Below are 26,301 nucleotides of genomic sequence, written 5' to 3' on the forward strand. Positions count from 1 at the left end.
AAGTCAGAGTAGTTGAAAGGTTCTGACTATTTGTCCCGGTTTTTTTTGTGTGCTGAAATTGGTTTTTTTATCGTATTTGTCTGATTCGTGATTTTAGGGAAAATGCTCGTTTTCTTGAGTATTTTAGAGAAGTTCACTTTTAAATTTTCAATATCGAATCCGTTATTTAACACAAATTTTTCATCAATGAAATATCCTGTTTTTTTTTAAATATGGTCACGTCTGTTTGACCATCCAGTCCTGTAAAGTGGTGTCACATGGTCATCATGTGTTTGATCCCTGAATTTTATTTTTCTTATCTAAGGCTAAAAATACAAACTCTTTTAACTAAAACACTTAAATTTTAATTTAAAGGATATTTTTATAATATTAATAATAATTAATCGCTTAAAGATTTGAATTTTTTTTTCAAAATTTACATATGAAGATCGCTCCTCCGTACATGCAGATGGACACAAACTAATACTGGTTGTCTTGATAACCTTTCGTCGACATTGTTAACTCTTAGATTTAAATAAATTAACGAATACGAGTCGAATTCATACGTCTGTGAATTTGCGACAAGTCGAGTTGAGTTTGAGCCATGGGTCTGTTGAGTGCATTGGTTCGTGCCTCGTCGAGGAGATCCATTTCCACTTCGGCACTGCGCAAAGGTGGCCATGGTCATCATGCGGAGCATCAAGCCGTCGGAGGTAATTTGCCATTCGACATATCCAATCGCTACAAACTGACCGCTTACTTCATGATCTTCTTTGGAAGTGGTTTCGGACTCCCTTTCTTCCTAGTTCGACATCACTTGAAGAAATAGATGAACCTTTGATTTAGAAAGAAGAAAAAAATGCTTAGTTTATACCACTCTGTAATATCGGAAGCTATGAAAAATGCTTGTGATTTGTCATGTTTAAAACGCTTACATCAATTTGTTGAGTTCATATATTGTATAACATGAGCAGTGGTTGCAGTTAATGTAATAAATGATGTTTAACGTAGTATGGTAATTTCGTTTCGGTGAAACATTTCTATGCTTTTTAATTCCCAAATTTTCTGTAATTACAATTAAAACATGCATGGATTTAAGGGGGCGTAGTGGGTATCGCCCCTCCCAAGAGCCGACTAATATGGATAAAGTTTGTCCGTCCCATAAAATATGGTATGAATCTTGGTAAGTCTCATCCCCTGATGCATTGGCCTAGATCTGTTATTTCGCAGCTGAAGATGTATGCTTTAGCTACTGAAAATGCCTACCTCCATTCCATTTGTATTGAAGATGCTTGCCCCTGTTTGTTTAGCGGTAGAAAATGTCTGCCCCGTCTTCATCTGCATCTAGATGTGTGGTTCGAAATCAGAATATGGGAAAGTTTTTCCATCCCATAAAATACAGAATGATCCGACGAACCTGCATAACAAGTGGCACTTTCCAACATGTCCTGTATCCTCATCTCAATGATAAAGGTTGTTAATCGAGAGTGATGGGGGTACCGAGGGCATAGAGCATTTTTACCGTTGTATGTCTATTGCACTCTGCAGCGACTTTTTTTAGTGAAGAGATCGACTCATTAATGCCTCAAAGTTGAGATCCACAGAAGACTAACTTCAAGATCACAACTGCCGGTAGGGTTTGAACCTGGGTCCTTGTGATGCATGTTTTTCACTATGACCACACTCTGGTACAGCTGTGCTTTACAGATGCTGAATAGTAAGGTGTGTTTGCTTGTTTATATTCTAAAGCCAATATTATACCATAAAAGTTTGATAAAAGTTCTTTTATAAACTTGAAAATTGTAACCACTAAGGGTACCGTTACATTCAATCAAGTTTAACCAATAGGCTTGTTTTATTTATGCAATATTTTACATATATACATAGATGTTTTATAACATTTGACAAGAAATTGGAGATAGTGGGGAATTAATAATAGTGGAGGGGAGCTTGTTCTATTTTCAACTATGGTGTTAGGAGAGAAACTAAGAGTCTGTGGAGGCAAAAATAGCTTTTAATTTTTGGGGGTGGGTCAAGCCTATTGAAAACATAAAGGAAGCTTAGAATACCAGATGTATCAAAATTTAGATGACCACGAGTAATTTTATAAAGCATGATTAATTAGCCCTCATTCGCAGAAAATAACAGTGATGTGACAAAAATGATCAATCAATCTTTTTTCAAGTTATTGTAAAAGATATTTTATCAAACTTTTATAGTGTTATACTAGCCAAAGAAACTGGAAGTTCATCGCCATCCTTGCATTATTAATGGTAAATGGCTTTCAAATGTCTTTTTTCCGAGTAGTGAGCCATTTATGTTTTATCAGGAAAAGAGCTCCCACATATAACATGTGACAACTCTGATATATGCTCAAACTCAAATCGGTGATACACATTTCTTAAATGCAACTTGTATGGAACAGTATTTAATCAGAAGAATGTGTAGACGGTGTGTTCATAAACTGTTAAAATATGGAGGGGTGATAGTGCCCATCATTCAAACAATATTTACAATGGAAGCTATGGAGTAATCCGCTCAAGAAGTGCAGATCCGGAGGGAACAGCAATCACCCCTCCCAAGAACGGAATAATGTGGAGAAAATTTATTTGGCCTCGTAATATATGGGATCATCTGATGTGCAAACATAATAAGCTGCTTCTCAGACACATCTGAGCCAAGCCTGAATCGACTTCGTTTGCAGCTGAAGATCTCTGCCTCCGCTCTATTTGCAGCTGGAGATGTCCGCCTATATTCAGGCACAGATCCAAATTGCTCAGGTGAGAATCCAAAGAGTGCAGGTTGATGAGCAGAATAAAATGTGAAAATTTGCTTGTTCCGTAAAATATGGGACAATTGAGCACTCTCTCACACAATTCGCCTCTCCTGTCACATTGTCCTGGATCTGCGTTTGCTCAGATTTCAGAAATGCTAAACTTAGAAACAGGTCCAACAAGTGTAAGTATGAGTGAGCACATATTTGTATACATATGAGGAATTCACCGGACCTAAATCCTCTGGATTATCAGAAAAGTATAAAGTAAATTGACCACATTGTAGTTTCAACAGTGAAAAAAAGTCATAACAAATTCATAAGTTGCACAATCCTGTGCAGATCAGCATAAGTCTCAAAGTGACATGCAAGAGTGCCGTTGCCCAGTTCACATCAGCGAATGAAAGACTGGTGCGTTCTCGTACACTCCTGGTGCGATATTGGTCTTGCCGCTGTGGTGGTTGAGTGGTCATAGTGACGGACTCGCATTGCGAGGATCCGGGTTCGAACCCCACCGGCGCCACAGTGCTGGTCGGCTGAAGTTGGTTTTCGGTGGTTTCCAACTTCAGGGCGCGAATGGGAGCCGATCTCCCCGTTAAAAAGTCTCGCCACAGAGAGCAATAGGTCTACAACGTTACAAATATGCAATCATTACACTTCACTCACAATTTGAAGTATTGATGGCAGCACTGAAAGATCAAACACAGCACTAGCTACACACTCAGACTGTTAGGTGCATTCACTTTGTCCCAGACTCTGCCACGAAGCTGGGCTGGAAGAGATCTCGGCAACGGGGTAAGTCCGGGGGGCAGAGCCCCTGGCGTTCATTCATTGCAACGAGATCTTCTGCAGATTCTCAGGTGTCTCGTACACCAATCCTTTCAAGTGTCACCACACACAAGTGCTTTAGACTTAGACCCAGTGAATTCATCGTGTGTATGGATGTGCAATCATATGCACAAGGATTTGTGCTTGTTGGACGTGTTTCTAGGTTTCGCTTTTCCGATGCTACAAGTGGATTCTCGATGATCAGAGAATTGAATGAATTCGTGGGACAAACTTTAGGACACCTAAACAAGCATTTTCGATCATAGAATGTGCGGTCGAATTACAATAGCAAATGTGGTAGAGGGTTTTTAGACAGCGCCCAACAAGCACTTCACCGAAAACAAATATATTTTTCCAACAGATTTTGCTGCGATATGTGCTATCATATTAACACAAAACACTATATACGCACTCAGACTGTTAGGTACACATGCTTACACTTCCGGCGCTATTCAATCGGTAGTAAATTGCCCATGGCGATAGACCGGAGTTGTGCTCGGTTTGAAGGAAAGAAAAAGTATACAAATTTGAATGCTTATTTTTTTTCGTGAAGAAAAAAGTCAACGAATCTCATTATCGTGAGGCACTCAAAGCCCCAGGTTATGTCCGAATGAGCGCATGTGTTAAGACATGCACTGTCTTAGAGCCAGGCCCTGGTACTATGGGCAGTTTCACTTCATTATGAAAGTAGTCGCACTTTTTTCTCCCAGAGCCGCCCTTAGGTGCGTTGGATCATTTTTATCCCACCAGTCTTTTTCTGCACACAAGGTCTAATTAGACCGGGACCTACAATTTATTTCCGATTCAGAATGGTAGGCTTGTTTTTTATACACCACCGAGAGTCTGGTGCACTAACTCCTGAGCGAGACATTATGTGGAGGAACCAAAATTTTTTATTATTTTCCTCTGCTTTTGTAACACGGGCTGTGTTGATCTGAAACAAAATCATTCGCGTCTAACACCATCCTGTTAAACCAAAGTTAATTCACGGCAACAAACACCAATCTCTCAGATCACTTATTCGAAATCAAAGGGGAGCTGAAAAGGGAGGGGGGGGGGGGTTTCTGATGATAATTAATACTGAGAGTTGGAAAATTAAAAAAAAAGCAATTCTTTTGAAGTTCTTTCTGAATGCGCAAAATATCCAAGTTTTATAGATTATGGCCCTTAAGACTAAAAAAACTATTTTATACTCAACTAAAAAAGAAAAGGAAATAACATTTATTCTATTCGCTGATAAATTTTCCTTTCTTTAATAACGGAGAAAATTCTGCATTTGGGCACATAAAAATAAAAAATATTAATTACGGTTTGTTCTCGTTGGGGTAATGACAGCACGAATTCAAGTAAATCTTTAGAGGACGGTGTTTCCAGCTCGTAGATGATCGATATCGAGTAACCATATTTCATCGAGGAAAGTGCGGGTCATATGGGTACTCCTCCTAACAAGATTATGGCCCGCCGCTCTGTCTCAAGAAGAGATCAAAGCAGTGTTGGTCGAAGAGGTCCTGGGCTATACTACTAAACCACACATGCACCTCGTCCATATTCCTCAGCGGAACTTCTAACGAATTGGTAAATGTTGTAATGTGTGTGTTGCGAACCTGACGTGAAGTTTGTTTCTGTGTAATGCTTGTTATGTGTAGTGCTGCCACCAATTTTTCTCACTATGACTAAAGTGTAATGATTGAATAATTTTATCGTTGTAGGCCTGTTGCTCTCTGTGGCGAGACTTTTCAACGGGGAGGTCAGCTCGCATTCGCGCCTTAAAGTTGGGAACCACTGTGGCGACGGTGGGGTTCTAACCCGGATCCTCGCGATGCAAGTCCATCACTATGACCACTCGGCCACCACAGCGGCCCTGGGCTATGCTGGAAAATGTGTGGGTATGTGTTGTGTGAACCTAACGTTAAGTTTGTTTCTTTGGGGTTACCAGCTTCGAAAACTGAAAAGGGGGGGGGGGGAGAGACTACGCACACTCTTAGTTACGTGACTTTAACAAATTTTCGCAATAGATGGCGCTAGTAGCAAAAAGAGACAATCCTTAAGAACTTGGCACTCTACTTTTACTATTTTCTCTATATTTTTGAATGGAAGAGTTAAAACTTCCCAAGAGCGTCTTAACGGCATCAGAGGCCTCTGAGAAAAGTGATTTTTCCGAGGCCCCTTCCACCTTGCCAGAAGTACTTGCTACCTAATTTACATTTACGTCCTGACTGTCAAAAATTTGACCAGATCTCATTTTCATAAGGCCCTACTGCACTGGAAATTCCCGGGTGGGCCCATGCGTGTTAAGACGGCACTACCATCCTCCCCACTTCCGTATATTACTTTCGGTGAGTAACCAGAGGTGTTCTCAAAAATGGATGCTGTGGTTTTCTTCTTCCAGGGCTGTTTTTCCGTAATATATTTTTCATATCATCCTGGAGCAAGTTAGGTCTTGGTTAGAATATAAACATCTGCCCTGTTTTGGAGACAACTTTGGTTCTTGAATTCTGAGAATTTCGACATTGAGTGGTCAAAGTGGTTACTCATATCAATGAAGATATGCACGTGTTTCAGGGTGAAAAAAAAATCAAAATATATTTCCAGAAACCCCAGAAAAGGAGGATGTGTCCTTCTTTTTTATTTCATTTCAATCATCTTCCCGAATTCAGTTTTTGCTTTTGTTATTGGTTCTGGTTTCCAGATACGAAAATTTAGAAGAAAGGAGAGGATGCTTGCTCAAGCAGCCTTGGTAACGTCACTTCTCAAAATTTTCACATCAGATTTCGCCACTATTCTGCTCAATAAACCCGCGACCACAACAATAATTTTCCCCAACTCTATAGAAAACAGAACTGATAAAAAAATAGAAACAAATAATTCTAAGAATTTCGGCGGCTATTGGTGAATGCGTGTGGGAAGAAAAAGACAAAAACACTCATATCAATAAAGAAATATATGTTTCAAAGTGGGAAAAAAAATTCCAGAAACCTGAAAAGGAGGGCAAAAGGGTTAATTTTCCGAAACGTAGGAGGACGCTTGAAATGACATCAAAAAGGAGGACGGTTGATAACCCTACCTATGTGTGACGCTTGTTATAGTGCTGCTATCGGCCATCAATTTTTCAGTGAGTGAAGTGTAATGAGATTGAATAAGAAACGAGTACTCCGCGAATATGTGACAAATTTTACATAATTTTTGATTCATTAATTGTTGCACAATAATTCAAATTTGCTGGTCAAAATTATAGTTTCACACTAGCAAAATATAATTTCGAGATGCGATTACAACAATAAGGAATGAAGTTCATTGTTTCATTCGTTGAATAAAAGGAAACAATGAAGAAAATATATGGTATATATGGTGTGTGCTTGTATATCCGATCGTGATCCAGCTGCATTGTTTTCTAAAGCAATTTGACAAATCGGGTGGTTAGAATAAGGGTGGGTCGCTTCAGATGTCCAGATTCTAAGGTTCTGGATTCTGAAGCTTGTATAATGCAAAGGTTATGGTAGATACGGGGGTCGGCAGAGTAATACCAGGACTGTGTCAATTCTCTTTGCAGAATAAGAATGGCCTACTTATGTATACTCCCTTGTTGTGTTATACGAGGCACTTGGGTGGAAGGAAATGGAGGGATTGCTGGTGTCATTTTTATATTGTTGTATTGCAGATGTTTGACTGAACGGAAGTATTAGTGGTGGCGGGAAAATGGGATTTTCTTTTTTTCCCATCCTACCTTCGGACGGTCAGTTTGGATCAAACAGTTTGCATCACAGATAATTCCGGGTGCGGTGAATGGTAGATGGCTGTGGTTGAGGGGTCTCCTCGAGAGTTAACTGTGATTATTGGACACTTGGTTCGGAGGCAGGTATAAGCAGTGCAGGAGGACGTAGGCGTGGTGGAAATGGTGGTATGGCTTGGAACAAACTCAGATCCAAGGAGCCACGTCCATTCACCAAAAATATAATATTTAAGAAAAGAATTTAGGAATGCAATACTAGAAGAAGCGTTTCCTGTACAAGTAGCGTGAACATATGACTCGCATTTTCCTGTAAATTCCCGTATTTTCGCAATTCAGACTTTTTTGTAAAAATGCCCCGTTCTTCTTATATTTACAGCGAAGCCTTTTGAATTTTTATTCTTCGTTGAAATTAAGGATTAAAATTATTTTCTCTCAAATATTCGTCTCGCCATATTAAACGTTTTATTTCGTAAATTCATTTTAATTCACTGCAATTTGAAGTAGCGCTTCATTTCCCCGAAATGGCGATAATTCAGTGCTTTTAGCAATAACTGGTAACTTTGCTGTACCTTTGGCATCATTTTAGTGATAGTTGGTGATTTATCGCATTTTTTTATCTGGGTAATGTGGTCAGCATACATTTGACGGTTTGCAAAAGTAAGCAGGTATCCCGTAGGAAAAATATCTCACCCCCACAAGGCAATCTACGATTATAAATTTCAAAAAAATGTTCCAAAACCAAGATGGAAAACGAAACAAAAAAAACAACAACATTGCTACGAAAATTATGTACTATATACATTATATTATGTATTGAAGTGCATGAAACACTAGCTGTTACCCGTGGCCTCGGTCGCATGGATTTGGTAACGTGGAAATTGTGATTTCCCATTTGTGACCCCCCCCCCCCCCCCCAGATGTTGCATTTTGATATATCCCTTTTAGTGATTTCGAAAAAACCCATCTTACTAAGTACTAACATGATAAAATGAAAGTACTGACTTAATTTCATATTTATAGTTGCAGTGGTTTCGGCTCGGCATGATTTCTCTATATATCCTTTGAACCCACTCTTTATGACCCCCCCCCCCCTTAGGGGTTGAATTTCGATAAACCCTTTCTTAGTGGGTTTTTCTTCATGAAATGAAACTACTGACCAAATTTTATATTCATAACTTCAGCGGTTTTGGTTCGGCGATGATGAATCAGTCAAGACATGTCATTAAATACAAGTTGAATCCAACCTATTCTGCCGAATGGAAGGGGATGATAGACGAACCTAAGTGAATCACGAAATACCCCACCAACCCTGTCTCATCTCAAACCGTTTTGGAGTTATGGTAGATAATCAATTATGGAAAAAATATGTCGTCGTCTGAAAAAAAAACCCTGCGTTTGTGAAGTTTCTAGGAGACCTACACGCAAACTAAGCACACATTTGGGAAGAACGGAAATAATCCTATAAAATGACATCATTTTCATCGAAATATCTGGATTTATTTGCGAGCTACAAGCGCTGAAAGATTGGCAAAATTCAAAATCGAATTGTCAAAAAAATTTGCCATCGCCAATTACGCAACCACTCTTCTAACTACAATCGGTCAAATTTACCAAAAACTTGTGCATTGTATGTACCAGCTTTCGAAAGAGTCTACAATAAACCATATCGGTGTTCTGGTTCGGGAGATATTTAGCCTTTTGCTCGTAATATATATATATACATCACTAAAATCAACGTTTGTCGACACAACTGGAAACAATAATGTTCTATCCTCTTGTAACTTTAATCAAATAGTGAATTCGGGGTTTCCCCAGCTACCCGTTGTTGCATCTACGATTTCAGAGATTTTAATTGTGGAAAAGGGTAGTCGCAGTACAATGAACAGCTATCTATAGCTTTCTATTTCACCATAAACCATTTGACGGACCCATCTTTAATGGAAATGCCATGTCTCATTCATTTCCTAATCACAAGCTGTCACAATTCTGATATCGTATCTTTCAAGCGACTATCGGAATGACATGAAAGATGTTTTCTTTTCTGTTTTGAAATATATTTCATGGGAGAATTGATTTTCAGATACAAGACGCGATAATGAACAGGATGTCATAGGGTCATTCACGATTGCATGCAATGTTGCTGTTAATGGATAGGGAAAAAAATTCGGAATAGGGAGGAATTCGCCCTCCCCTTCCGAGACATCTACAGCTCTACATCTGCATCATATAAATCTTTATAATACTGCATGCGATTTCTTCTTCTTCGGTGGATTTTTTCTGATGAGATTACGCTTCAGTGTAGGGCAGTGTCCGTAGCGGCTCTTAAGGGCGTCGCTAACCTCTGTCAGAGGCACAGGTGGATCTAGAGCTCACTGTTGGGAGGGTTAAAATCGGTAAAAAAATTGAAAATTAATTTAATAAGTTGACCATGCGTCCTGCATTTTGTCCCGTTTTTCCCGGTTTTTCTGGTTTTTTTCCTCCATCTCGACTTCTTCAAAATATGTCCCAGTTTTTCGTGTTCTTTAGTCGAAGTTCTCTTGAATTTATTCGATCAAAAACGTTGATACAGGTAATTGTCACAGGATTGATTGAATACAATATTATCATATAGAAATTGCGAAACTTTCATGAATAATCACATTTCGCTTGGGAGGAGGTGATCACTTTTTCCCTCCCACCCCCCATAGATCCGTGCCTGGTCAGGGGCATCGTAACCTCGTGCCTGGTCAGGCGCGAATCTAACGTGTTTTTCAGGTTTGTTGAATCGTTCTGCATTTTACGGGATAGATGAATTTTTCCCTCATTATTGGCTCTTGGAATTGGTAATTGGTGAAGCGGAGGCAGACATCTTCAGCAGTGAATGGAGCAGAAGAAGACATCTTCAGCTGCGAATAGATCGGAGGCCAACACCTTCAGCCAGGAATGAGGTGGTGACAAACACCCATCAGCTGCGAGTAAAGTCGAAGTTATCGGTATCTAGTTCCGAATGCAGCTAAGGGAGGCATATTCAGCTTTGAATTAGGTAGAGGCTTACATCTTCAGCTGCGAATTGAGTGGAGGCAGACACAATTAGATTCGTTGAATCATCCTGCATTTTACGGGGCAGATTAATTTTTTCCTCATTTTTAGGCTGTTGGCTATCGCCCCCTCCCCCCGGATCCACGCATGCGTGAGGTGTGGGTATAGGATGTATTCAGTGCTTTTTGAAGTAATTCTTGTCTAGAACTATTTTTGGAAGCCCGTGAAAACAAGAGTTTGAGAACCATTGCTTTAGGGGTTTCATAGCATTGCTGTATCGACCTAAGACCGGTACTGCTGCTACACACATGCCCCTCGTCCACATTCCTCAGTGGAATTTCTAACGAATGAGCACATGTTAGAATGTGCATGTATGTTAACCCAACGTGAAATGTGTTTCTGTGTAATACTTGTTATAGTGCTGCCATATGCCATCTACTTTTCGAACTGTGAGTGAAATGTAATGATGGAATTATTTGTACCGTTGTAGGCCAGTTGCTCTCCGTGGCGAGACTTTTTAACAGGGAAATCGGCTCGCATTCACGCCTAGAAGTTCGGAACCACAGTAAACCAATTCAGTCAACCACCACTGCGGCACCGGTGGGAGTACGAACCCGGGTCCTCGTGATGCGAGTCTGTCACTACGACCGCTCGAACACCACAGCGGTGACCTACCAGGCACAGGCGGAGATGGACTTGAATGGCTGGGGTTGGGAGTAGGACATGCATGCCCCCCCCCCATCCTTGAGGAGGGCTTCTAAGTTGGAATCTTTAGAGGCCCCCAAAACCAGACTTTTCACGGTCCCTTCTATAGTGAATTTATAGCATGAAAAAACAAAAAAAAAGATAGTAATTGCTCTAGGGCCCGGGACCCTGTCAGCCCCCACCCCTTCTTGTGGCGGGGGGGGGGCATGAGGGCACGATGATGTTGTCAATTCATATGCATATCGGTCGGCTTCACCGTGGACACTGGGGATGGGGGGAGTGGGAGGTGGCATCGGTCTCCATTTTATCAGGCTGGGCATCCAAAGATGGGTCCTTACGTCACTGGGAGTATTCTCTGGAAAAGTCTAGGGCGGTCAGACGTCCCTTATATGCGAGATAAAAAGGCGTACACAGGGATTGGTGTGAACGAAAGATTGTATATTCGTGAATTATTGAAGGAGGATTCGGGATATCACTGATTTGTCTTTCTCATCTAGCCAACACTCCTTCCGGAAATCAAGGATCCACTTTCATTTTGGGGGGGGGGGGGGGGGTCGGGAAAAATCTCTCCATAATATTTGGTGCCTCACTCACGTTTATTCTGGTTAACAAAAACAAAGCATTATTTTTTCTCCCTTTCAACTTGGATTTCGCATCCCTCCTCGAGTGGCCGCACGGCCCAAAAGAACCGCCCCCTGCATGTACCCGTCCTCAAAGTACTGCTTCGAGTACGAGGACTAGACACCCCCCCCCCCCCACTGCAGCCGGATACTGAGGGCAGATCACCCGTTCTCCTCTCGTTCGCCAAGAAATTAATTATTATTATTATTTTAAATAATGACAACGTGATCCTCACGTATTTCCAAGGGATCAGCGTAATCCGTCCAGAGAATTTGTTAATGTTAGTAGACCTCCATGCCCGCACCGGAATTCGAACCCAGCACAACGAGAGGCTAGTTCTCTAACCACTCGACTGCCAGGCAAGTTTGCCCGCCTCCATCCTTCCATTAATTAGCGTAGGTGGAATGGTGGAGGTGGAAAAAATCGCCCCTTCCCCAGTTCATTATACCTTACACACCCTCGTTGATCTCCACAGTTCCTGAAAACTCAGATTGGTGATACTGAGGCTCCAACGAGTATATATATAGTTGTAATTCGTAAAAAACCCTCTCCATTATTACCCTGCCGATTCTACGAGCAGTACTGCAAGATGGCATGGCTAAAAATAAGTGCATAGGTTGTTCACACCTTAGGTTCACCTAACCCACCGTTACAAGAGCCTACATCCACTTATGCTCCCTCCCACACGTACACACCTCATGAACTAATTCAGGAATTACATTTTGCATGAATTTCACACCGCAGAATAATCACATATAAAACAATTCTCAAGCCACTGCACTGTACTTGTATACGTAAGAAACTGCAACTGTGAAAGGTCGAATTACTTAATTGTAATTTGGCAGCGTAGATCAAGGGGTTGATCTGAGCCCATGGGCCAGGATTTTTTGCGGGCATCAGGACAAGATATCTTTGTTGGGCACTTATATTTATTTCTGAACAAATTTATTGCTCAAAAATTGAAGATCCTGGAAAAAAAATTAAAAGATAATGGCCAGGGCTTCCAGACTTCTCTAAACCTTAGTTTCCAAACTTTTTGTTCCATCGCCCCCTCTTCAGAATTTTTTTGCTCTCATCACCCCCCCCCCCAACACACTCAAGTCAACCCATAGAACCCTATTATGCCCATAACATCTATCGCCCCACCGATGGATTTTTTTTCCATTCCATATATTTCCGTGTAAATTGCCCACTTTGAGAATCACTGATCTCTAAACCCACAATAGCTCTAGTTTACAGCCAGGGCCATAACTGGAAACGAAAATTCACTCTCTTGCCCGCGTCCAGCATTCCTTTCAGAGCGCTTCCTCCTCGTTATTTTGAACTCAAAATGAGTAAAATCGGCTCACTTTCTTGTCCAGCGCCACAAGATCTCTTTGCCCTCCCTTTGTTACTGCCCTTTTTATATAGATATTGTGAGCAATTCAATACCATTCATCAGGAGAATCATTCTTAGAGAAGGTATGTCACGCCCCCTTCCCCCACCGCCTTAGTGGGAATCATGACTTAGATAACCGGCAAAATCACACTTGCCCCTACCACAAAATTCCTACGTAATGGTCTTGGAGGACAGGAGATTTCTGTTCTCCCCTCCTTTTCGCTTCTGCTTGCCTACCAGTTTATATGCTATTTCACCAAACACCAACTCTGGCCATATCGCAATTTACTGTCATTAATAAGATGGATTGGAAATGAAGGCGTTGTCCATCGGTAGTCGCCTCAAATTCGTTAGGGAAAATATCTTGTCTACATCCTCCCTTTGGTTCGGGACCGTGACGGCATTTTACCACCACGCCATTCGGGCGATCGGAGACAGAGCGGGAGTATGTTTGGTGATGAAGTGAAGTTCATATGGGCTTTATATTCGCACCCCCCCCCCCCCACCCACATCTTGCAGCAGGACCCCTAGGCTTGGATTTTTGTCGGGCCCTGGCCAGACTTTTTCAGAACCCCTTCTATAGTAAATTTATAGCGTGAAAAAAAACAAAATGAAAATCGTCCCGGGCCCTGTCCTTCCCTTTTCTTTGCCCTTTTCAAGGAAGGCCATGGCTTAATCTCGAAAATTTTAACAGATCTCATTCTCATGAACTCCTCCCAGTGAGCCCCATGCATTAGACTGGGCAGTGGATAAGGCCGCGGGTGTCAAAAACTTATGAACTATGCCTATGAGTCAGAAGTGTTTTAGACCAATGGGCATACCCCCGTTCCCCCTACATCCGGCAACATGGCCCTTAGGCTAGAATATTAGGCAGGCCCCTCTATAACAAATTTGTAGTTTGATATAAACAAAAGAAAAGATAAGAATCGTCCTTACCCTGAGCCCTGTCAGCCTCACAACTTGTGGGAGCTCAGTCGAAGCTTCACGAAGGAAATTCTCATTTGTGAATCAGCGTCGTCTTAAAAGCATCATATAGGGCCTTCGGGCAGAGTGATTGTTCTGAGTAAAATCTCCACCAGGAAAATTCTAGAACATTTCAACCAGACATTTTAGTGAGGCTCCTCAGGCCGTGCCTGGTTGGCAGGGCCGCACCTAGATACTTGGCCACTCGGGGCAAGCGCGCATTTTGACGCCCCCCCCCTATAATGTTGAAGGGGAGGTTTCAGAATGAAATTTGTGCCCCCTCGGGTCTGGGGACACGAGAACAGCCTGCCCCCCCCCCCAGTTGCAGCCCTGCCAGTTGGGCCCATGATTTAAAACGGCACTGTTGTGAATTAGTTCTGGGGGTTAATTCTCAGGTCCGCAACTAGATTCTTGTTGATCCTGGACAAACCAACGCCATCTATAGCTAGTAGTTATAGGAGGTGTTGGGCAAACACGCATTTTGGTGCCTCTGTGTAATATTGCAGGAGACGTTAAATGAACCATATATTTGCACCCACAGCAACACCGTCTCCGACGTCATCGATTTAGGTTCGAGCTTTTTTCCCTCCAATACACTGAAACGTTGTCATACGAGCACATGCGAACAGTGGCGTTGGAGCCCGGGGTGCTGTGGGTGCCCGAGCACCCCATTAATTGCCCCCACATCCTATATAGCGGGGCCCCTAGGCTGGGATCTTTTGCGGGCCCCTTCTGTTGTTATTTATAGCTTGAAAAAGCAAAAAAAAATATGATAATCGTCCCGGGCCCCAGGGCTAGAGCCCTGTCAGCCCCTATGTGGGGGCCATGACCCCATCCACCATAATTAATTCATAAAACTCAAGACGAGCACCCCACAAGTTTGAAACACTTCCGACGCCCTTGCATGCAAATTCATGTTGTGCTGATTTGAATTGCATGTAACTTTCATGAAGACGCAACATAATTTCATAAAATTCTGTGTGAGGGAAGTTCTCAAATAAATTTTCATTTCACCCAAAAAAAGAAATGGAGGACCTAAGGGAAAAAAAATTAGGAAATCAATATCAAATAAAGCAATCAAAACAATCGTAGAAACGATTTTCATCTCGTTTTTGCTGTCATAAAAACCCCAGTTCCTACGATATTTTAAGGTTACGGCACGAGAACAATTGACGCGTTTGCGAGGCGATCGTAAACCGACGATCTTTGCGCGCGTGGTTGCGATACAATTGCAGCGTTTCCAATTATCCGATTGGTCGAGAGAGGACGTGAACGTTCAGTTCGGTATCCAACGTCGCATGCCTATTGCAGAGGAAGAGGAGATTTCATACGCAATGCGGTGGGGGTGACTGCAATGGATCGCTTGCTGCTGCTCTGAAGCTAGAAGAAGCCTTTTCAAATCGCCTGTCTACTCGCTGCTGCAGTTCGAGCTGAATCCGTCGTGGGGTTAAGTCACATATCAGCAGCTTAATTCGTCGAAGAATCTTTCTTTTTTTATTGTTCTTAATTCTTTTACGGGTGCCGCAAGTAAACGTATCTCGTTCCCCCCCGAGTTGCGCTAATCCAATTTTTATTATTTGCTTGCCCCGCTCCGGAAGGTTTCCGTTTTAAAACTTCTAACGTAAAAAATTTTTTAAAAATTAGTCGTTGGTTATAACGTCTTTTTTGTTTCCAACTCTTCTCTACCCGGTCAACGGAAACTTGATATTGTCGTAGTCATGGTGAGTTTTTTTTAAAAATGCTTTTATTTATTTGTTTTAATATTATCATTGAAAAACAACGTGGATTAATTTAGTCTTATTTGCCATCCTTGACACGTTTGAATTGTCGTCGTAAGTCCTCGTGTAAAGCGGTCGTTATTGATTGATTTAACGACGTGCCGCAAAATTTAACGACTCTCAACTTGTAAGGAGGAGTTTAATTTGAATTGGTACGATCTGTGAGTCGTCGATTGGTTGATGTATGGGGGGGGGGGGGGGCCCACATTCTTGAACGGGTGCTTAGGCCGGAATATTTGACGGATCCCCCCAAATGCCGACTCTTAACGAGCCCTTATATGGATTTCCCAGTTAAATTTACTGTTTGTGAATTAAAAATCAATCCTGAACCCTTGACAGCATCCCAGTGCAAGGCCCGTGGGTAAGTATTGAAAGGTAAATTGTGTTTTGTTATGCCCTGACCTGTTTTTATTGCATAACCAAATGGGGGGCCTCACAAATTTTTAGAACCACGAAATTGGTTGCCCTTTGTGTTTTAGGCATGGCCTACATGCCCCCATTCTATAAGGGGCAGGCCTTGGTGAGGGTTTCAGGTATTGTTTTACCATGCTAAAAATAGGAAATTGATTCCACTTTGATATTGTAAAAAAAAATATTTTTTTTTTTTTTTGTCGCATTCACTGTCCTTGCCACGTTTAAGCCCTCGTGCGAAGCGGTCGTTATTTATTGATTTAACGCTGAAAAATTGAAGGATTTAAATTTATACAATCTGTGAAAGATGTCAATGAATGTAGACTAGTGATTTAACTATAGGTTAATGCCGCAAAGTATGCAAGGGTAAATTGTTTTATGAATGACGTATTGAAGTTTGTGTCAGGGCAGGACCTGTCTTTTGCATAGGCAAACCGGGTTCATTTCCACAAATTTTCAGTGTCCCAAAATTTGCGCACTTCTGTATTTTAAGCATTGCCCACCCTGCTCATGCCTTTATCTCAAAGAGCACCATATATGTTGCGAAATAACTTTGCCGATACTCAATTCCTAATGGCTGCAAAAATCAGCCAATACAAATTAAATTTGAGGTACGGGTGTTTTAAAGTATGTGCTTGAGAATGAATAAATAAAAACAAAACCCTAGCTCTTGTGATTAGTCACTACAAAATTTTGAAAAATTCAAATGGCAACACTCACTTTTATGCATTGCAAGGTGGTTGGCATGGAAAATATGAAGGCCTTTGGAACGATACCTGTGCTCGTATAAACGTGATACAAAGTTCTCGCCAAGCTTTTCGTGCATTTATGGGCCCCCTGTATAAAGGGCTTTAAAAATTGATATTAGCCTAGGGCTGAGCGTATGAGGAAGAGGCCCTGGTGATAGCTTCACAAATATTGTTTTTACCATGCTCTGGAATGGTGAAATGTCCCAAAGCAGAATATGCTAAAATCTGCCACGTACATTGCAGAGCAATTAGCGTTACTGCAGAACAATCTGGAAGTAGTTCAAGAAAAAGTGCAAGAAAACACTATTATGGGGATTTTTACCGCAGAACATTTCCAGTCGGCCGAGGGTTCGTTGCAGAACAATGCAAAACATTGTGTTTTGGGGGTGAAATGTATAGCAATGATTTTTATTTAATGCAGTAAATTATATTCTTTATTGAAGTCTATTTTGTTGAGTTGGATGCTTGAATGCTATAAAAGGCTATTTAGAGGAAGACGAGGGCAAGCTAATCAGTGAAAATGTCAAGCATATTATGAAACATCAGTATCACTAATTTCATTCATTGAATTTTGCTGTCTCTAGGGGCTCGTCTATCGGCAATGTTATTTTACGATTCCTCCCGTAGATAAAGTGTGAAAGAAATATTGATTGGATCCTGTTGGTTAGGTTGAACTCTCATTTGAATGTGGTTTTTAAAAGTACTGAGTGAATTAATCCTTTCAGCATAAAGTTCAGGTCACTTCATTTTCAGATGGTAAAATTTTAATTTCTCAATCAATTCGGTGGGTACTCGGGTCCTTGCCATAAATTACTGTGGCTGCTTTAGCACCCTTGGCTTTGACACTGCTGTGTCATAATTCCTGTCATTCAACCATTATCTTAGCTGCACAAAATGAATACTAAAGTCTATTTTACACGATCACATTCTTTTGACAAGAAAAATGATGCACCAAAATAAATGTAACAATCAAATAATTAGGCAAAAGTAATTGTCACAGAATGTTACCCCCCCCCATGCTTTCTATTCGCTACGCACCATTGAAGCTTACCCTGGTCCTCTTCTAAATAGTCCTTTATAGCATTCAAATATGCAACTCAATAAAATAGAATTCAATAAGGAATATAATTTACTGCATTAAATAAAAATCATTGTTATACATTTCACCATTCCAGACCATGGTAAAAACAATATTTGTGAGGCTATCACCAGGGCCTCTTCATATATTCAGCCCTAGAATGTGGTGTAGTCTAGAAAAATTGCAGAGATCTCTGAGATGCAATAAATTGGTCTTTAAGAGATTTTGACGGGTTATAACCATTAAGTACCTAGAGATATGTATAAAGGTTATTTTGAAAACAATTTTTGTGTTGAATATAAAATAGTTCCGTAATTTTTTTTTTTCCAAATATTTCAGGCTGATCAATTGACAGAAGAACAAATTGCAGGTAAGTCTTACCTCGTGTTGCATATAATCAGTTTTATGTAAAGACATTAATATTGTGTAAGGCAAATCTAATTGAAATTTTTTTTTTCTTTTATAGAGTTCAAGGAAGCTTTCTCCTTGTTCGATAAGGATGGTGATGGTACTATCACGACAAAAGAGTTAGGGACTGTGATGAGGTCGCTTGGTCAGAACCCAACGGAAGCAGAGTTGCAGGATATGATCAATGAAGTAGATGCAGATGGTAAAAATTTGTTTACATTTCCATAATGAGTGATGATAGGAGCAAGATATTTGATATAATATGAGCATGACAAATGTTAGAATCACCAATATTTTAATTCCTTTAAGCGGATTGTAATCCCTTAACTGCTAGTGAAATCTTATACGATCCACTCCCTAGTACCACATTTTTTCAGTCAGAGTTAAGGCATAATATATACATGTCCGTAGCAGTTAGAGGGTTAATCTCAAGAAAAACTGTTCTAAATGTTTAGACTTTTCCTTCTATTCGTATGTTAAAAGAAATACTGTCATTCGTCATTCATAGACCAATTTAGCAATTGTAAAGTTTTAGACTGCGGAAAAGAAATTAGGATTTTGTTCAAGCTCTTTGTGTTTTTTTTATTGCATAATACAAGGATATGTATTTTTTGTTAAAATTCATGCGTATGAAAGTTGAAGGATTTCTTACAGGTTTAATCATCTATAGCATAAGGCTTCCACGCAGAGCTCGTGACGTCACTGAAGAGTCATCTCACCTATAGCTATTGGATATCCCTTTAAGACCAAGCTCAGACCTGCCAACTCTCCGGATTTAGGTGGGAGAACTCTGGATTTTGGCAGAAAATTAGATTTTACATGAGCTTTCACGTTGTTGTGACGTCAATGACTGCCGTCGTCATTGGGGGAAACACCCATAGAGGACAGCTGTGGTTATTTCCATCGAGCAGCCGTAAAAGTCTTGGTGACCGTATTTAAGCGACTGGCAAAGACGTGACTTTGTTTACGTACCGTTTATTGGCAATCATTTATCAGGGGCATGACTTTGGTTGCTGAAATTTCTGTATAATTGTTATATTCCATTAACAGCCGTGCGGTAAACACAAGCTTTTTCATCGGCAGCTTTGTATTTTGAAGTTTTTTTCAATTGTTTCCTCCGATTAAATATGCTTTCAGAAAGAGAATATAAAACTTTAAGCTGTATAAATCTAAATATAAAGCTTTTAAGACTTCATATATCAATCACTGATAGCATCTTCGAAAGGAAACGTATGTTTTATGAACAGTATGTTGATGTGATTTCTCTATTCTGCATGGAAAGACTGACATGGAATTATATTCTGCTCGGGGCAATGCAGAACGTGCCTGGGGGGTGAACCTTTTTCTTTATTGATGGGAAAAAAAATTTCAAAATTTTTTTCAGATCGAGTCTTTGAGTGTGGGGAGTGCTATAGGTGAGATGATCTTCAGTGATATCATGAGCTTCGCGCTGAGACCTTCTGCTATAGATGGTGTTGGTATATTTCAGGATTATGACTTGAATTTTTTATAAGTAAAAAATCAGTGAAAGAATTAATCTATAGGTCAGATGTTTTTAATTTGTTCAGGGTTAGTTATAGTAATAGAAAATCTATTTAATTATACATCTTTTGTCAGTGACTTTAGTCTTTTGAGGGAAGGAGGGTCCATTGGTGAGTACTCGCTGATAAGCACTGGAAAAGTTATTCCTGGTTACCTGCAGTTTACGATTCCATTAACAAGGTCATAGTCCTTAAGGGGCAAATGTTTTTATGGAACCAAGTTTTGAAATCTTTGTGACATTTTTATGATAAACAAAATGGCAAAACCCACTGTGAAGGGAATTCATGGAGAATGGCATGTATAAGCTTGCAAAATCCAAAATTCATGTCAATTAATGCTGTAGCTAAGGCCTTTTTAAAAATCAAGAAAAATAAGAGCCAAGCAATTTCTTTTAAGGCTTTTTCCAGGACTTGGTGAGCTTATTCTATGTTGGTTGACATGCTTACATAAATTCTAAAATTTTACGCTGTTCTGAGGCCAGATTAAAAAATGTAATTTTTTGGTTGCCATGCAGACTAAAGAAATTTACTGTCACCTAAGATTGTCTATATGTGATGCAATTACCAAATTGGAGTCAAGACAACATAAAATTTACTGAATTTATGTTAACGTGTACCGATGGGGGGGGGGGGGAGAAGCCAATAAGTCCTTGGAAATTTAAAAGAAAAATTATTTGGACGGTTTCTTTGACAAATAAATTTGTTTTTTCCTTAATCTAAGTTTTAGTGTATTTACCTCCGAATTTGAATCTTCGCAGGTTTAAGCTATGGCGAATTTGTTGCAGAATGCGAAAGTAGTAGTCACTTTCTTAAAAATGCGTACAGGAGGTACAAAAAGAGAAGACATCCAACCTTAAATGATTAGCATTATAGCATTTTGCTAAAGCTTTTCCTCCTATTTTTGCTAAAGGAATTTTTTATCTAGCTAGCTTAAAAGCTTAAACCCTGAATCTTTGTAAAACAAAACTGACACGAAGCACATTGGAGCAGCGACACTCAAGTCTATATTGCTCGTAGGTATTCATGCTATTCATAAAACTTTCATTTGAAACTATTTTTAGGCAACGGCACTATTGATTTCCCAGAATTCCTGACAATGATGGCTAGGAAAATGAAGGACACTGACAGTGAGGAGGAAATCAGAGAAGCCTTCAGGGTGTTCGACAAGGACGGCAATGGTTTCATAAGTGCTGCTGAGCTTCGTCATGTGATGACAAACCTCGGAGAAAAGTTAACGGATGAAGAGGTAGACGAGATGATCAGAGAAGCTGATATCGATGGTGATGGACAAGTCAATTACGAAGGTTATTATGTCTTGTTTTCCCATTTGCCATGACTGCATTACCGATTTCAGGTTAAAAAAGCTTTAATTTTGGAATTGGTTTTTTATACATCGTGTATTTTCTCTTTCAGAATTCGTCACCATGATGACGTCGAAATGAATCGCCTCGAACTGACCGGATGTACATTCGAAAGCAATTTTCTCTGCTTTTCCAAGTTGTGCAGTGTTGTCTGGCTAGTTCGACAATACTTTAATCATAACCTCTGTAAAGGAAAAAAAGAACACTTTTTTGTATTATATTCACTCAATGCAACTTAGTGTTGGTGTCTTTGTGCTGTCCTCTTTAGAATTTATGTCCCGTGCTTTCTTTTATACATTTGTCGAAACCTTCAAACTGGATGGTTATGTGGATCTATTCTCCCTCGATTTTGTCTTATGGTAAAGCACTTGTTAGATCGAATCCATAAGGATATTTTTCCTCCTATTCCTCCTTCACCCATTGGTTTAAAGCGTTGTCTCAAAGTCTGATTTATGGGAAAAGTAAATATAATTTCAAAGTTTTTTGCTTTCACACGAGTTAGGTGTTTTTTAAAAAAAGTGCTTTCTCTGTATTTTTAGTTTCTGTAGTTTTGCTGTGTCTTGATGAACCGATATATACTTATACTGTTGATTTAAAAGTAGAATGTTAAGGTTTTCGTGTAAAAAAGAGGAAATATACATATTTTAATTTTACTCGCACGCAAAAATAATTCTTAGCAAGTAATGTGGCGATTTAACATTTAGCTAACATTTGTAAAATTGATAAGAGTCCAAAATATTTTAAGTTTTTTGTTGATATTCTATGATGCTATTCAGTTATTCCAAAATGTTTTCTCTTTAATGGTTTGTTTAATGTAAACTATCTTCAAAATAAATTGCAGTAATATTAGATGTGCATTATAATGCGAAAAATTTCCTAAAGTGATGTATTATGCTGGGCATCTTTTGATACACCCGAAAATCGTAATACAATAGCTCTTTATCTCTCGAATATAATTCTAATAACGATACTTGTATGCTTAGCAAAAAAAACACGTTTGGATTAAATCAAAATTTTCAACCAATGTTTGCTAAACATGTATATATACATATTCATTCATAATTAACGTAGAAGGTATGACCGAGATCTTGGAAAAAAATATTAGTGGAAGATGGCCGTGCTCTGATTCGCTTTTCTTTTTTGTTGTCATAATATAATAAACCTATTTTAAGTGTATGTGAAGATTTAAAAAAAAAATTTCTGTGTAGCATATTTCTGTGAGGTTTCAAGATTTAACTTGTATTCGGTAATCTTCAGGTTTAAATGTATATGTACTATGTGACAATGATTTATGAAGCGTTTGTGTTTCCACAATGCCATAATATCAAAGTGACTTCTTGTGCATATTTTTTGAATATTTACAGCACTTTTTTCCCATTTTTTCAGTTCACCACTTGTACATTCGATTAGACTACCGTAGTTTGAAACAACCCGTTTAATTTTCAGAATTTGTGTATGTTTAGAATTATTAATAAAGAGAACCAAACCTGTGTGTCATGGCTTTTTTGAATTTCTTTTCTTACTCGAGTAGGAAATAATCGTGCGATTGCTTATAGGTAACGATTGAGGTTTTTTCAGTTGGTTGTCCTTGTGCAATTTCTTCAGAACATAAAATAACTTAAACTTAGTAAATAGATACATTTTATTATATGGGGTGAAGTAAGAACCAATGATTAGAATAACTTGAAAATTTGTTTCAAAGGGAAGAAATTTTAACCTATGGTGCTGTACACTTGTAGAACACTGGGAATTTGCTCACAGAATGGGAAAAAAATAGCCAGGGCAAAACAATTTACATAGCAAAATTCTATAATTTATGGAAACTTCACAAAAAATGAATTCATAAAATGAAAGTCCTTACGTATGTTCAGTAAACATGCATTGCATGTTCAATAAGAGTTTGAAGCTCAAAACAGTGTTACACAATAGTATTTCACAAAGTGGTCACTGCATTATCTATTAATGCAGTGGAGTTACTTCAAGAATATGAACAGATTGCAAACTTGGCTGAGCAGAAGTTGAACATTATGCTTCACATCTACAGCATTATTACAGGTATATTTTGACAGCTCTGTTTACTCTCTAGCAGAAATAAGTGGATAATATATAACATTTATTACAGAAATCATGGGTATTTTGTGATGCTCAGAAAATTATGTAATTTTGCTGTGGTAATTTTTTGCCATGGTTGATTGAAAATTTGCTTGCAGAATCGAATGTTAATGTTTCAAGAGTACATCTATTGGATAGATGTTTTTTCCACTTGCCAAACAAAATCCTATTGCTTCAAGAGTATTCATGTAAATTTTCAGGTCCTGGCTAGTTCTTATTTTACAGCATTTCAAGTAATAAAAGTTGTAACTTTGATTATTACTATCCAAGTATAAAAGGGAGTTTAATAAAACTTGCAACTGGCTGTGGAAAACCATCAAGATGCCAACAAAGAAATTTCAGAAACTAAATTTCTGTTGAAATTAAAGATTGTTCCTTTAATTAGAAGCATGACAAGTTCTAGGCTTTCATCAATACAAAAGTGTTAAATTATGCCAACAGTTGCTGCAATAAAATTATGCCTTGTGGTTTCGGACTAAAATCGATGATAGATACCATTTTTTTTTTTCTCTGAACGCAATGCCATTGTGCTATTCAATAATAGATCTCTAAGGGCGGTATTCACAGACATGGTTTAAGCCATAGTCACAATTTTTTGATAAGAGATCGACACGGATTGGTTAAATTCAAGGTTTTAATCAATCTATGTTGATCTCTTATCCAAAAATTGTAACTACAGGTTTAAACCATGTCGGTGAATACGGCCCTAAGAATTGTAAGTTTATGAAATTAAATTTTTTGCATAATTTCATTTTTGTGACTCGTGATTAGCATCAAATTTTAACATGATCATGGCGCACTTATTGAATAGAAGGGGGGAAGGAATTGCAGTGAGTTTTGTCATTTGAAAATGTCAAAGCATTTGACCGGTTTTCCAGTCATTTTCAGGGAAGGGAATTTTTTCCCCCTTTAGTATTTTTATTGGTTTTCTTTTCTCCCTGGCTATGGTGAGAGAGAAATGTTTTATGTCCTATTTTCCAAAGATACCAGTTTCTGAGATGTATCACTGGTACTTTAACTGTACATTGATCCAAATTTGTAATCAAATGCCTGTAAATAAATGGGGGGAGGGTGAATGATAACATAAAATGACTCCTATTTAAATGTGTGAAAAACATTTTGATAAAAAAAGATTTATTCGAGATACATACAACTAGACATTTATTCGTAATCTAAAAACATTTTTCTTTTACATCGTATAATGAATTCATGGGCATGAAAAATTAAATATAATGGCGCTGTGCCATGTTTTGTTTACTGTAATGATGGTTTTCTTTACGAAAGCTATTCAGTTGTCACATTATTTGCATTCCATCAATAATGAAGGCAGATTATAAATTATCTCCTAACAGGTTTGGATACACAAATCTTCAGAGCAAAGATATAACTATTATGACTTGGGAAATCCTAATCAGATTAGTTATCCAATCTTAACTCCTGCTTGCTCAGCAGGAAGATTACATCCGTATGAGTAGGGCCGCATTTAGTGGGGATCAGTAAGGGCACAAATTTCACCCTTTAACCTCTCTTTTCAATATTACAAGGGGGCACCAAAATGCATGTTTGGCCCGGGTGACCAAGCATCTAGTTGGCTCCCTGCCATGAGTCAGACTGTAGTTGAATACCTGCATGTAAATCTCTGAGGCAATATTCTGATTGATTACAGAAATTAGTTATTTGATTGGTCTATCATGTTATCTTGAGGTTCCTGCTCGAAATGAACCTAAGCTACAATAAGGCTCCTTGACATCCCCAAAACAATGTTCTACATTGTTCTGCCACTGCAAACCATAGTCCCTCCCCCACAAGCCAGACTCTTCACAGGCCCTTCTACAGTGAGTGACTTTTTGTTTAAAAAACAAGAACTGATAACTGTTTTGGGCCCAAGGAGGATGGAGTCCCATCAGCCCTACCCTTGTGCAGGCCATGTCTGCAACGAACCCTCCTGACTGAAAATACTGTGCAGTAAAAATTCCCATAATAGTGTTTGAGACACAGAAGAATTCTTTCTCCTTATTTTAACATCCTTCCCCAAGATTGTTATACAGGGTAGTCTTAGTTTTTGGCATATTTTGCTATGGGGGCTGACTTATGTGCCACCTTTGTGTGAAGTGTAACATCAGTATTATAGCTATAGCCAATTGCTGTTCCCTAAACTGCTTTTATTTAATGATTAGACACCACTTTGAACAAAAAACGTTTTGCAGCTCCAAGATGGAGGATGATGAGTCCGCCTGTCTACACAGGTGCTTTAAGCCATAGCTATACAATCAGTGGCGAGTTATCATTGAATTACAGTAGGACTCACTTATAATGAACACACATCACAATTTTCATACATATTGAATTTTTTCCATTGTCTTGTGAATTTCATATTGCTATTCTGATTGCATATAACAAATACTGATTTCAGCAAAGTAAGCCTATAACAAATTTTTGACAGATTTTTAAACAAAATTTTTTTTGTAATCTTATTTGTAAATTTAGCTTTCTGAAACCAATAATGGCTTTTTTCTTTCCTTGGAAGACATTGTAGCAGAGCTGTTTTGGGTACTGTAAAATCCTATTTTTCTTATTTTTTTCTATCTTTCTCTGCTAAATCTTATTTTGTTAGCAGAAAAGATTGAGATTATTTATTCCCCAATAATCTAATCTTCAAGCCACCTTTAGCGCACATTCGCCATTCCTAAGCTATATTCAGACATTGGTAGTGGGGGTTTCATTGTGTGAAAATTAATTTTGAGAAAGTGCAAAACGCTATTCATTGCTTCGAAAATTGTAGCTATACAGTGGGTTGAAAGCCCAAAAAGTGAAAAATAAATTGATGTATAAGGAAAAAAAAATCGGAATTATTCTAGGCTTGTTATG

General features: G+C 39.0%; 1 protein-coding gene across 1 annotated transcript; it reads left to right on the top strand.

The window, feature by feature from the left end:
* The first annotated feature begins 15,220 nt into the window (after nucleotides 1–15,220).
* On the top strand, nucleotides 15,221–22,813 carry LOC149064459 (calmodulin). Its single transcript, XM_089254562.1, has 5 exons — nucleotides 15,221–15,716; nucleotides 18,351–18,381; nucleotides 18,478–18,621; nucleotides 21,022–21,264; nucleotides 21,374–22,813. The coding sequence occupies exons 1-5, from the start codon at nucleotides 15,714–15,716 to the stop codon at nucleotides 21,400–21,402; spliced, it is 450 nt and encodes a 149-aa protein (XP_089110688.1). The 5' UTR covers nucleotides 15,221–15,713; the 3' UTR covers nucleotides 21,403–22,813.
* The last annotated feature ends 3,488 nt before the right edge of the window (nucleotides 22,814–26,301 follow it).

This window comes from Pholcus phalangioides, unplaced genomic scaffold (assembly GCF_987345545.1).
Source record: "Pholcus phalangioides strain wild (caught in Gottingen) unplaced genomic scaffold, Ppha-v1.0 ptg000042l_1, whole genome shotgun sequence".
In the NCBI taxonomy this organism is placed as follows: Eukaryota; Metazoa; Arthropoda; class Arachnida; order Araneae; family Pholcidae; genus Pholcus; species Pholcus phalangioides.